Genomic DNA, 12,783 nt, shown 5'->3' on the forward strand with positions numbered 1-12,783 from the left:
TAAAATGATGCAGCAACAATTAAATTATTGACAGATAAATGTTCTAGCAATTGACCATTCACAACATTTTCACATAAAATACGTTAGATAAAAGAATAAGAAATAATTATGAATTAAAACTAGTATAGATAATAGAATTACGTTCTAAAGTTCTCAGAATGAGGCTTTTTTTTTAAAGCTTCTTACAGAAACTGTGTGTGTTTGTGTGCGTGACACCATCAGTGTGAAAGATGTTTAAATGGTGTGACAATTTTATGGGAATTCTTATTGACACCCATATCTGGTTGCTTCAGATATGGGTGTCAGTAAGAACTGAAGCCATTTATAAAATAATCAGCGTTTTAGCAGAAACTCTAAACTACAGACTCAAACTACACCCTACATTCTCAGCAATGACACCTCCATACAGTAGCTCACATTAACACCCAAAATAGTCATCTGGGCTGAACGGTTTAGGTATTAAAAAAACAATAACTCAGGAAATACTCAACATGTTTTTATAAATGACTTTTAATAGAACATATTTTGAATGCAACGAGTTGTCTGGAATTGCTGAAATTCCTTATAGGAATATATTCAAACGTAACAGTAGTCGACATTAAATACTTTTGGAAAGTTGACATGTCCTGCGGTGTGACATGCGATACTCAGTCTAAAAGTATTTTTAAAAGCATTTCAAATGAATGTATAATTATTATGCATGCAGCTTTTATGGCCGTATATTAACGGTGAGACTACACGGATCACACCACATAACCATTTCAGATAAAGTAGTGAAATGATAGAAAACTTCAAAAGTAAACAAGTAAACGGAAACAGCTCATTACTTTTGTTAACAAAGCTAAACAAAACATTTGTGTTGACAATTTTCCACTAATCATTTTCAGCCATCTCCCAGTTTTGTTCTATCGACTGCATGACGTACAATAAACTGCAAACAAACTATTTAAAGTCACAAAGGTGCATCAGCAGATCTCTCTGTTGAAATATTATATGATGTGATGTAGGTGTGGTTTGTAGGGAGGATGGACGTATAGGAGGAGCCACAGGGGGGGCTTGTTAATGTAACTGACTGTGAGGAAGTCCTCCTCTTCTCTCCTCATGTATCTGTCAAGCTTGCAGAGAGATTTGAGGTTTTAAAGCCGAACATCAGCAGCTAACTGTTTAGCTTTAATAAAGGTAAGCAAACTCTGTTATAATACATGGTCTTTTACTCCTTCTCAAGCTGTACATTTGTGTTCATGGACATTTTGCTGTTGCGTCTGGGGGTTTAACCACAGCAGCCTTGTCTTAACTTCTTCATTTCTACTCACTGATCAAACACGAGTCGTTTTTTGCCTGACCAATGATCAAAGTCAATGACACAAGCTTAAGAGGTCAAGTGGGTTGGAGGCTTTAAACTTGCGGTCTAGTCACGCAACCTGGTGATTTAACAGTGTGTGGAGCACTTTTTTATTACCCTTGCTCTCAAGAGGGGTGTGTGGCGGTAGAAAAAAACCATCCTGGAAGGAGTTCATATCAGCTTTGGCTTTGGGGCTCGTAAAGGAAAGGCTGAATATGTGGATTGTTTCGCAGTGGGAAGCCATGTTCAAATACTGTATGCTTTAAACATTTCCAAAGAGTATGTTTAAGGTCTTTTTTGTTAGACGCCAATACACACTTCTGGCCAAGTTTCACTCTAGGGGGGAAATCGAGAGGTCTCTTTGGAACAGTAACCTTTAGTTTTGTCATTAGATACTTGATGGTCCGACAATTCCAGTGTCTTTTGTTAAAAACAGCCCTATAGTGTGGTAGTGTTTTCTGTTGCAGATGAAACTTTGTTAAGTGGAGTAACCTTTGTAAATGTACAGTTATTACTATAGACAGTACCCTTTTAGCCAAAGGAGAAGTGACTACTGTCAGAGTGATTTTACAAGTTGAGTGATGTTGCCCTAACATGCTTTTGTTTATTTATGTACTACTCTATGTGTTGGCATTAGCTATTATGATGCAATTGCAAACTGTAGCCCGCTGCATCTGCCATCTAGAGTGACCTTAAATGCTCCAAAATAGAAAGTGTAACTTGCATCATAAAGTAGATGATAATGCATGGTGCTTACAACAAGAGTCATCAAGTGTAAGAGGGGTTTTTCAGGGTCAGCCAGTGCAGAAAATACCCCTAGAGCAACAATGTGGCTTAAGAACGCTAAACAAAAACTTGGAAGAAGCTGAAAGATTTCAAACATTTGAAAACAATTTGTTGAAGCATTTTTGCACATTTTATTGACAGGGACTCAAACTGGAAAAACAAAACAGTGCTTTCCACATGGTAACCGGTTAGAACGAAATAACAGAATGGTTACCATAAAATCCAAAAAAAGCAAAAATACGCGATACAATTTTTCCCCAAGTCGAGAAATTTTCAGGAGAGAAATAATAAAAAGCACAATTTAAAGTAGCCTATATAAAGTAACGTCTATTCTTAATATTAAATATGTCCCCCCAAATATTCATTTGGCCACCTAAAATCAATTAAAAGCCAATCTCTCTCTCTCTCTCTCTCTCTCTCTCTCCGGCATGTATGCACATACTGCTTTTCTGGCCAAATTATTATTATTATTATTTTATTGCTCTTTAAACTAGCACATTCAAAGCACATGTTTATGTTCTACTAAAAAGTGAGAAGCCTAACGTTTTCAGGCAACAGGAAGTGTTGTAATTTTGGAAATGTACTGTGATGAACCCTTTGGTCTTTGGTTTAATGAAAAAATGACCCGAACAAAATTAACCAGTTATGAACCGGTTACCAAATAAAATAATATTTTCTCTTCAGAACAATGAAACTGATTCTAGTTCTAGTTTTTGTTTATGTTCTTTTCGTTTTCATTCCTTGAACCGTTTGTAGTCCGGACACAGTAGAAAGAGGACAGGGAATGCAGGAGAAAAGAAGGCATACTGTGGGAGGGCGGGCCGGGTCGTGATTCCGCACACACGACCGCTAATCAGGCTAATGAAGCCTGAGACAGGGATAAAGGACGACTGGTAGCTGCAGTGGGACAGAGAGAGAGATTTACGGACAGCTGTCCGACACCTTTGTGTGTTTGTCTTTTCATTTAAGTTCTTTGTTAAAATATTATTTATATTGTCAAGCCAGGTCTCACCTCCTCCTTTCCATTTTTATGACTCTCTAATGGCTCGGTGGGGGATCTCGCTTTGATCTTTGGACTGTGTTTACATTTACATTTACATTTACATTTATGCATTTGGCAGACGCTTTTATCCAAAGCGACTTACAGTGCACTTATTACAGGGACAATCCCCCCGGAGCAACCTGGAGTTAAGTGTCTTGCTCAAGGACACAATGGAGGTGGCTGTGGGGTTTGAACCAACAACCTTCTGATTACCAGTTTACCAGTTATGTGGTTTAGACCACTACACCATCACCACCCACTGTGTTCATTTGATGGCTTCGTTCATGGATAATCCTAAAGGTGGATGCTGGATTTTGTACCATGACAGTTCTAGGTGGTTCAAACTGGTTTATTTGGTTCAGCTGGTGGGGACCTGGCTTGCAACATACCTTCTAGAATTCTACAATACTTTCTTAAATGTGTCTGATATTGCAATGTAACTGGTTTTGCTTAATTCTACATTGATTTCCACAGATGAGCGACCAAGACCCCACTCACAGGCTAACAGGGGACCAAATGAAGGAGCCGAAGGAATATGGCACAAGTGTTTCCCAGTTCTCTGCCAGCGTACGTGCCATGGTGCGAATTCGCCAGAAGTACCTGGCCATCAAGAAACGGCGAGCTATGGAGAGCGCTCTGAGCTCCATGCCTCCACACACAGAGCCTGCTTCTCCACGCAAACGCAAGAAAAGGAGGAAGACACGAATCTTGTATCCGAGCAACACTTTGAGAGTTGTTCCCACCAAAGAGCGGAGCCGAGCCAAGAACTGCCTGTTCCTCTTGTGCATCATTGTCTTTCTGCAGGTTTACAACGCCATCGAGAACCTAGATGACCACATGCTCAAGTACGACCTAGACGGACTTGAAAATACCCTGAAAAGGGAAGTGTTTGGACAACAGGAAGTGACCGAGGGCATTCTTGGGCATTTACAAGATTATTTGTCGACTTATGTTCACAATAAACCTTTGGTGTTGTCACTTCATGGAGCGACTGGAGTAGGGAAGAGCCACGTCGGTCGATTGTTGGCACAACATTTTCGTTCAGTGGTAGGCGACCAATTGGTAATGCAATACTTTGTGCTGCACCACTGCCCTACGGATGACGATATCCCACGCTGCACCACTGCTCTGGACACCCACATCTCTGAAATGGTCACTCAGGCTGAGGAAGTAGAGAAGATACCGCTCTTTATCTTCGATGATGTGGAACACATGCCCAGAGAGTTGCTTGACTCTTTGCAAGATCTGATACATCCCCAAAACAACAACGAATACTTAAATGCAATTTACATTCTCATTGGTAACTTGGGACATGAAGAAATCACCAAGTTTGTCCTTAATAACTCTAGTGTCGCCGTCTCGGGCCGATTGAGCTTGGGTCAAGAACTGACCCCTTGGTTGCGCAGCTACCTTCAGAGGTACCACTCATTATTCCTGGATGCCGAGATCCTACCCTTCACGCTTTTAGAGAAAAGCCACGTAATGGAATGTTTTATTGACGAGATGTCTCAAGAAGGATTCTACCCAGATCGCCAGCATGTAGAAAGACTAGCGGAAGAACTTTCATACTATAATGTTGGCAAGTGGGAATTATCGCACACAGGATGCAGGCAGGTTGTAGCAAAGGTTAACCTTCTCTAAAATTAATTCTGCCGTGCAGATGGACGACATGCAAGCAACCATTTCGTAGGGTTGGGAACCAAGAACCGTTCCATTTGTTTAAAAATAAGAGAACGGTATGATTTCCATGACTTTCGGTTCAGATAACGGTTCCCGAACATGCAATTTTCCACCAATGCGAATGGAGAGCTGCCACCTACTGAATATCCAGCGAGAAACATACAGCGTGATGAGTGGTCCGATTCCTGAACAATTGACTCTCTCAAGCTGGCTCTTTTTAGTGATTAAAAAGACGTAACTATCAGTCAGAGCGGGTACTGAACTAATATTACTGACGTGCAAGTAATGATTTTTGTCATCTCCAACTTGAAATGAAATCTGTTAATGTATTATATATTTTTATTTGTTTAAAATGATTCAATATATACAGTTGAAGTCAGAAGTTTACATACACTTCAGCCAAATACATTTAAACTCAGTTATTCACAATTCCTGACATTTAATCGTAGAAAACTTTCCTTGTATTAGGTCGGTTAGGATCACTACTTTATTTTAAGAATGTGAAATGTCAGAATAATAGTAGAGAGAATGATTTATTTCAGCTTTTATTTCTTTCATCACATTCCCAGTGGGTCAGAAGTTTACATGCACATTGTTAGTATTTGGCAGCATTGTCTTTAAATAGTTTAACTTGGGTCAAACATTTTGGGTATCCTTCCACAAGCTTCTCTCAATAAGTTGCTGGAATTTTGTCCCATTCCTCCAGACAGAACTGGTTTAACGGAGTCAAGTTTGTAGGCCTCATTGCTCGCACTACGCTTGGATTGAGGTCAGGGCTTTGTGATGGTCACTCCAATACCTTGAATTTGTTGTCCTTAAGCCATTTTGCCACAACTTTGGAGGTATGCTTGTGGCCATTGTCCATTTGGAAGACCCATTTGTGACCAAACTTTAACTTCATGCCTGATGTCTTGAGATGTTGCTTCAATATATCCACATAATAACCTTCCTCATGATGCCATCTATTTTTGAAGTGCACCAGTCCCTCCTGCAGCAAAGCACCCCAACAACATGATGCTGCACCCCTATGCTTCATGGATGCGATGGTGTTCTTCAGCTTGCAAGCCTCACCCTTTATCCTCCAAACATAATGATGGTCATTATGGCCAAACAGTTCAATGTTTGTTTCATCAGACCAGAGGACATTTCTCCAAATATTAAGATCTTTGTCCCCATGTGCACTTGTAAACTGTAGTCTGGCTTTTTTATGGCAGTTTTGGAGCAGTGGCTTCTTCCTTGCTGAGCATCCTTACAGGTTATGTCGATATAGGACTTGTTTTGCTGTGGATATAGATACTTGTCTACCTGTTTCCTCCAGCATTTTCACAAGGTCCTTTGCTGTTGTTCTGGGATTGATTTGCACTTTTCACACCAAACTACGTTCATCTCTGGGAGACAGAATGCACCTCCTTCTTGAGCAGTGTGATGGCTGCGTGGTCCCATGGTGTTTTTACTTGCGTACTATTGTTTGTGCATTTGGAAATTGCTCCCAAGAATGAAACAGACTTGTGGAGGTCCACAATATTTTTTTTCTGAGGTCTTGTCTGATTTCTTTTGATTTTCCCATGATGTCAAAGAAGCAAAGACGCACTGAGTTTGAATGTAGGCCTTAAAATGCATGCACAGGTACACCTCCAATTGACTCAAATAAGCCTATCAGAAGCTAATTGTCTAAAGGCTTGTCATCATTTTCTAGAATTTTCCAAGCTGGTTACAGTTAACTTAGTGTATGTAAACTTCTGACCAGCTGGAATTGTGATATAGTCAATTAAAAGTGAAACAATCAGTTAAAAAAATGGTTTTAATGACTTCAACTGTAGTTAGGATCAATTATCGAATTGCATTTATGCCTCTAAAAAGTCTGTATAAGCATGTCTGTTTTCATGAATTCCATAAAATGTATTTCTGATTTGTATTTTCAAGCTGTTTAAATCTGAAATATCTCATCATTTGGGAACAGGCTGCTGACAGCAGTAATTGCAATAAGAATTGCATTTCTTGGGGGAATTATTCCTCAAAAGTACTAAAGGAAACATTAATGGAACCGTTAAGGAACCGCAATCGCTAAGAAGAATCTGAACCGGAATTCCTTACGATTCCCATCCTTAATTGTGAGCCCTTGTGAGGTGTTTGCCATTGTGTTATGTTTTATTGTCACTCATTTCACGTATTGTACGTTCAAAATTCAACATTCATTTCTGTGAAACCTTGTTATAACTATTAAATATTGTAATATTGTAAAGATTGTGTAAGCAAACAATATAAAGTGTTTTATTCTCATACATGCACTGTGACGTAGGTCAATGTTACAAGCACAAACTCTGCTGCCGAAAATAACGAAACACAACATACTATTTTTTGCCATTTATTAGAATTTGTCTATTTTAGCTGGAAAAATGACATACTGCAACATTTTGAGGATAAAAGTCAAATTAGTGCCATAATAATAATAATAAGGGCGGTCTTTTGTGAAACATGAGCAGCATAAATTTCTGTGTAAATCGGAATAAACTAGTTAGTTTAAAAAAACAGCTTGTATTTCATTAATGAGACCCTATAGCACAAAAAAAGCAGGCGGTATGTACAATGCATAGACATCTGTGCCCACAAAGCGTTTAACTCATTTGAAACCAAAATATTACTGAACCTGCTCATTCAAACAGCAGTAAATTTTTGATGTGGTTTACAGGTCAAGAGCATTTTCTCAGTGCAGAGTCGCTCTCTAACCATCAAAGAAAGTGTTGCGAGCACTAAAAATACACATCCTGTCTTTTTGGTTTCCTGTGAACATTAGTGTAAGCAACGTATAAACCTAGAAGTGCAATGTCATCCTAATGCAGCGTGGTAGTGTGATTGCCATTTTAACTGCCATGCAATTTCTTGCTTTCACTTATCAAAGCACTAAATCGACCGCAAGGGTCGATTTTAGCATGCACAAAATACTGACAATGCAAAACTACAAATGTCTAAACATCACTGCAAAAATATGTTTTTATGTAGGTTTTAATCAGTATTTGTGCATAGTTTTCCAGTAATAAACTGTTCTAAATATGTTCAAAACAAGACTGTTGGTTGAGATCGCATCATTCGGTTTCCCCCAGACTCGCAAAAATAAGTAATCGTCTACATGCTGCTGAGTATTTCAGTCGTCAAGTGCAAGTGTGTGATGTAGGAGGGGTAGTTGAATCATTTCGTGAGGGGTCTCTTGTCTTTGTTTCTTCGTCTTTGTTTTACGGCAGCTACGCTTCGAGTCAAACCTTGTGTCCGCCAGTGTTGAAGTTTTTTCCATCGATGAGAGCCGAGAGTGTGAGATTTACTCCTTTATGGTGAGAAGGAGAAAATAAGACATTTAAAGATGCGTTAGTAGTGTGCTTTAGTTGTACAGTATACTGCACATTTTGGCAAATTAAGTAGATCATCCAAGCATTCCATGCATAGTGAAAATGTACATACTGTGCACCGTAAACATGCTCCATACTTCAAAAGTAGCATGGTATTATGCTATTCAAAACATTTTCAGTGGTCACAAACAATGATTATACAGAACAAAAACACAAAGTCAGTGATTACCAGGTCATAGACTCCAATCAAACTGGCTTTGTTTACTTTGGCCTTTTAAGAGGAAATAAACAATCATGAAGAGGTTGTTAATCCTGAGAGTTAAAAATCGAATATGACATTAAAGCTGCAAGCAGTGTGGAACGGGACCTCGCACCCTGGTGCACGTTGGGGCTGCTGTGCCAGGGGAATGTTCCTCCAATTTCTTTTAGCATTTTTTAGCACTTAAATGTTGTTAAGAGTGTATTCACAGTGTAAAACATGTCATTTCCTGTCGCCAGTAGGTGGCGCTACGACTATAACTGAATAATGGCATATAGAGGTGTTCAGGCTGGGACTCAAAGTTTAGAGCGGATTGGACATTTTATGTTTGAGTTACAACAACTTCCTGTTTCATGGCAAAACATCAAAATTTGTCAGGCCGCCAAGGATACAGCGTTCAAAGAAAACTCACAATTTAGCATCGCCAAGGCCTTTAGATTATACTGACCGAATATGATGTTAATCTGATTTAATCTCTTGAGGAGATCCTTAAAGTACGAGGCCCGGAAATGGCAAAAACTGAGCAAAAATTGAAGAGAAAAATCACAATGGCTGACTTCCTGTTGGGTTTAGGATAAGGCTCTAAGAGACTTTTTTGTACGTGTTGGCATGTTACATATGCCTACCGATTTTCTTATGTGTAGGTGAAACGTGGCACGAGGGCTGCTTCGTTGAAATGTTGTAGGTGGCGCTATCGAGTCATTTTGCCACAATTAATTCTAAAACCAGCATCAGGTGTAAATGTTCCCCACTTTTGAGACATGTGCAAAGTTTTATGAGTTTTCAAGCATGTTTAGGCCTCAAAAATGTGACCCGTTTCATATCAAACTTTGTCAGGCCGCCACGGACACGCCCTTCAACGAAAACTCAAAAGCTTCACAATTAAACATCACCAATAGCTTTAGATTAAGACTGACTTAATATAATGTTGATCTGATTAAATCTCTGGGAGGAGTTCATTAAAGTACGAGCCCTGGAAATGGCAAAAACAGCAAAAATTTAAGAGAAAAATTTAAATGGCTGACTTCCTGTTGAGTTTAGGGCATGGGTCCATGAGACTTTTTTGTAGGTATCGGTATGTTACTCAGGTGTACCAATTTTCGCACATGTAGGTGAAACGTAGCGTAATGCGCACATTGTTGAATGTTTGGTGGCACTATTGAGCCATTTTGCCACACCTAATTCTGAAACCCACATCAGATGAGTATATGAGTTTTCCAGTATGTTTAGGCCCTCAAAAATGTGATTCATTTGGGAAGAAAATTATAAACACCAAGAAGAACAATCGATACCATCGGTGCTCGGGCCCTAATTAATGCTAATCAGTCATTTACTGAACACTTACCTAAAGTCAGCCTAAATAAATCTCCAAGTGTATAATCCTTTTTTTTTTTAACAATGTCATATGTTTATGTGTAAAGGCCATTAACTTACAGATAAAGAAGCATCTTTATCCAGCTGGTACTTTGCAGCGACTCCGAAGCATGTATTGCTGCTGCCAGCAGTCCTGGCTAAAGTCATGGCGGTCTCCAACTGATCGTTTAATTTCTGATAGACAGATCCTCCGAACTCTGCTCCATCATTACTGGAGGACACACACACACACACACATATATATATATATACAGTAAATACAAATATTATGTTATATACTGTCTATATATATATATATTAGTATAATACAAATATTATGTTATATACTGTCTATATATATATATTTATATAGTAAATACAAATATTATGTTATATACTGTCTATATATATATATATATATATATTAGTAAATACAAATATTATGTTATATACTGTCTATATATATATATATATATATATATATATATATATATATATATATAGTAAATACAAATATTATGTTATATACTGTCATATATATATATATAGTAAATACAAATATTATGTTATATACTGTCTATATATATATATATATATATATATATATATATATATATATAGTAAATACAAATATTATGTTATATACTGTCTATATATATATATATATAGTATAATACAAATATTATGTTATATACTGTCTATATATATATATATATATATAGTAAATACAAATATTATGTTATATACTGTCTATATATATATATATATTAGTAAATACAAATATTATGTTATATACTGTCTATATATATATATATATATATATATATATATATATATATATATATATATATATATATATATATAGTAAATACAAATATTATGTTATATACTGTCTATATATATATTAGTAAATACAAATATTATGTTATATACTGTCTATATATATATATATATATATATATATATATTAGTAAATACAAATATTATGTTATATACTGTCTATATATATATATATATATATATATATATATATATATATATATATATATATATATATATATATATATATATAGTAAATACAAATATTATGTTATATACTGTCTATATATATATATTTATATAGTAAATACAAATATTATGTTATATACTGTCTATATATATATATATATATATATATAGTAAATACAAATATTATGTTATATACTGTCTATATATATATATATATATATATATATATATATATATATATATATATAGTAAATACAAATATTATGTTATATACTGTCTATATATATATATATATATATATATATATATATATATATATAGTAAATACAAATATTATGTTATATACTGTCTATATATATATATATATATTAGTAAATACAAATATTATGTTATATACTGTCTATATATATATATATATATATATATATATATATATATATATATATATATATATATATATATATATAGTAAATACAAATATTATGTTATATACTGTCTATATATATATTAGTAAATACAAATATTATGTTATATACTGTCTATATATATATATATATATATATATATATATATATATATAGTAAATACAAATATTATGTTATATACTGTCTATATATATATATATATATATATATATATATATATATATATATATATATAGTAAATACAAATATTATGTTATATACTGTCTATATATATATATATATATAGTAAATACAAATATTATGTTATATACTGTCTATATATATATATATATATATATATATATATAGTAAATACAAATATTATGTTATATACTGTCTATATATATATATATATATATATTAGTAAATACAAATATTATGTTATATACTGTCTATATATATATATATATATATATTAGTAAATACAAATATTATGTTATATACTGTCTATATATATATATATATATTAGTAAATACAAATATTATGTTATATACTGTCTATATATATACATATTAGTAAATAAAAATATTATGTTATATACTGTCTATATATATATATATATAGTAAATACAAATAGTATGTTATATACTGTCTATATATATATATATATATATAGTAAATACAAATATTATGTTATATACTGTCATATATATATATATATATATATATATATATATATATATATATATATATATATATATATATATATATATATATAGTAAATACAAATATTATGTTATATACTGTCTATATACACTCACCTAAAGGATTATTAGGAACACCATACTAATACTGTGTTTGACCCCTTTAGCCTTCAGAACTGCCTTAATTCTACGTGGCATTGATTCAACAAGGTGCTGAAAGCATTCTTTAGAAATGTTGGCCCATATTGATAGGATAGCATCTTGCAGTTGATGGAGATTTGTGGGATGCACATCCAGGGCACGCAGCTCCCGTTCCACCACATCCCAAAGATGCTCTATTGGGTTGAGATCTGGTGACTGTGGGGGCCATTTTAGTACAGTGAACTCATTGTCATGTTCAAGAAACCAATTTGAAATGATTCGAGCTTTGTGACATGGTGCATTATCCTGCTGGAAGTAGCCATCAGAGGATGGGTACATGGTGGCCATAAAGGGATGGACATGGTCAGAAACAATGCTCAGGTAGGCCGTGGCATTTAAGCGATGCCCAATTGGCACTAAGGGGCCTAAAGTGTGCCAAGAAAACATCCCCCACACCATTACACCACCACCACCAGCCTGCACAGTGGTAACAAGGCATGATGGATCCATGTTCTCATTCTGTTTACGCCAAATTCTGACTCTACCATCTGAATGTCTCAACAGAAATCGAGACTCATCAGACCAGGCAACATTTTCCAGTCTTCAACTGTCCAATTTTGGTGAGCTCTTGCAAATTGTAGCCTCTTTTTCCTATTTGTAGTGGAGATGAGTGGTACCGGTGGGGTCTTCTGCTGTTGTAGCCCATCCGCCTCAAGGTTGTG

The 12,783-nt window shown here is 35.2% G+C and overlaps 1 protein-coding gene across 1 annotated transcript; it reads left to right on the forward strand.

Annotated features, from left to right (window-relative positions):
* The first annotated feature begins 1,074 nt into the window (after positions 1 to 1,074).
* Positions 1,075 to 5,632, forward strand: LOC127636213 (torsin-4A-like). Its single transcript, XM_052116647.1, has 2 exons — positions 1,075 to 1,179; positions 3,645 to 5,632. The coding sequence occupies exon 2, from the start codon at positions 3,645 to 3,647 to the stop codon at positions 4,809 to 4,811; it is 1,167 nt and encodes a 388-aa protein (XP_051972607.1). The 5' UTR covers positions 1,075 to 1,179; the 3' UTR covers positions 4,812 to 5,632.
* The last annotated feature ends 7,151 nt before the right edge of the window (positions 5,633 to 12,783 follow it).

This window comes from Xyrauchen texanus, chromosome 43 (genome assembly GCF_025860055.1).
Source record: "Xyrauchen texanus isolate HMW12.3.18 chromosome 43, RBS_HiC_50CHRs, whole genome shotgun sequence".
Lineage (NCBI taxonomy): Eukaryota > Metazoa > Chordata > Actinopteri > Cypriniformes > Catostomidae > Xyrauchen > Xyrauchen texanus.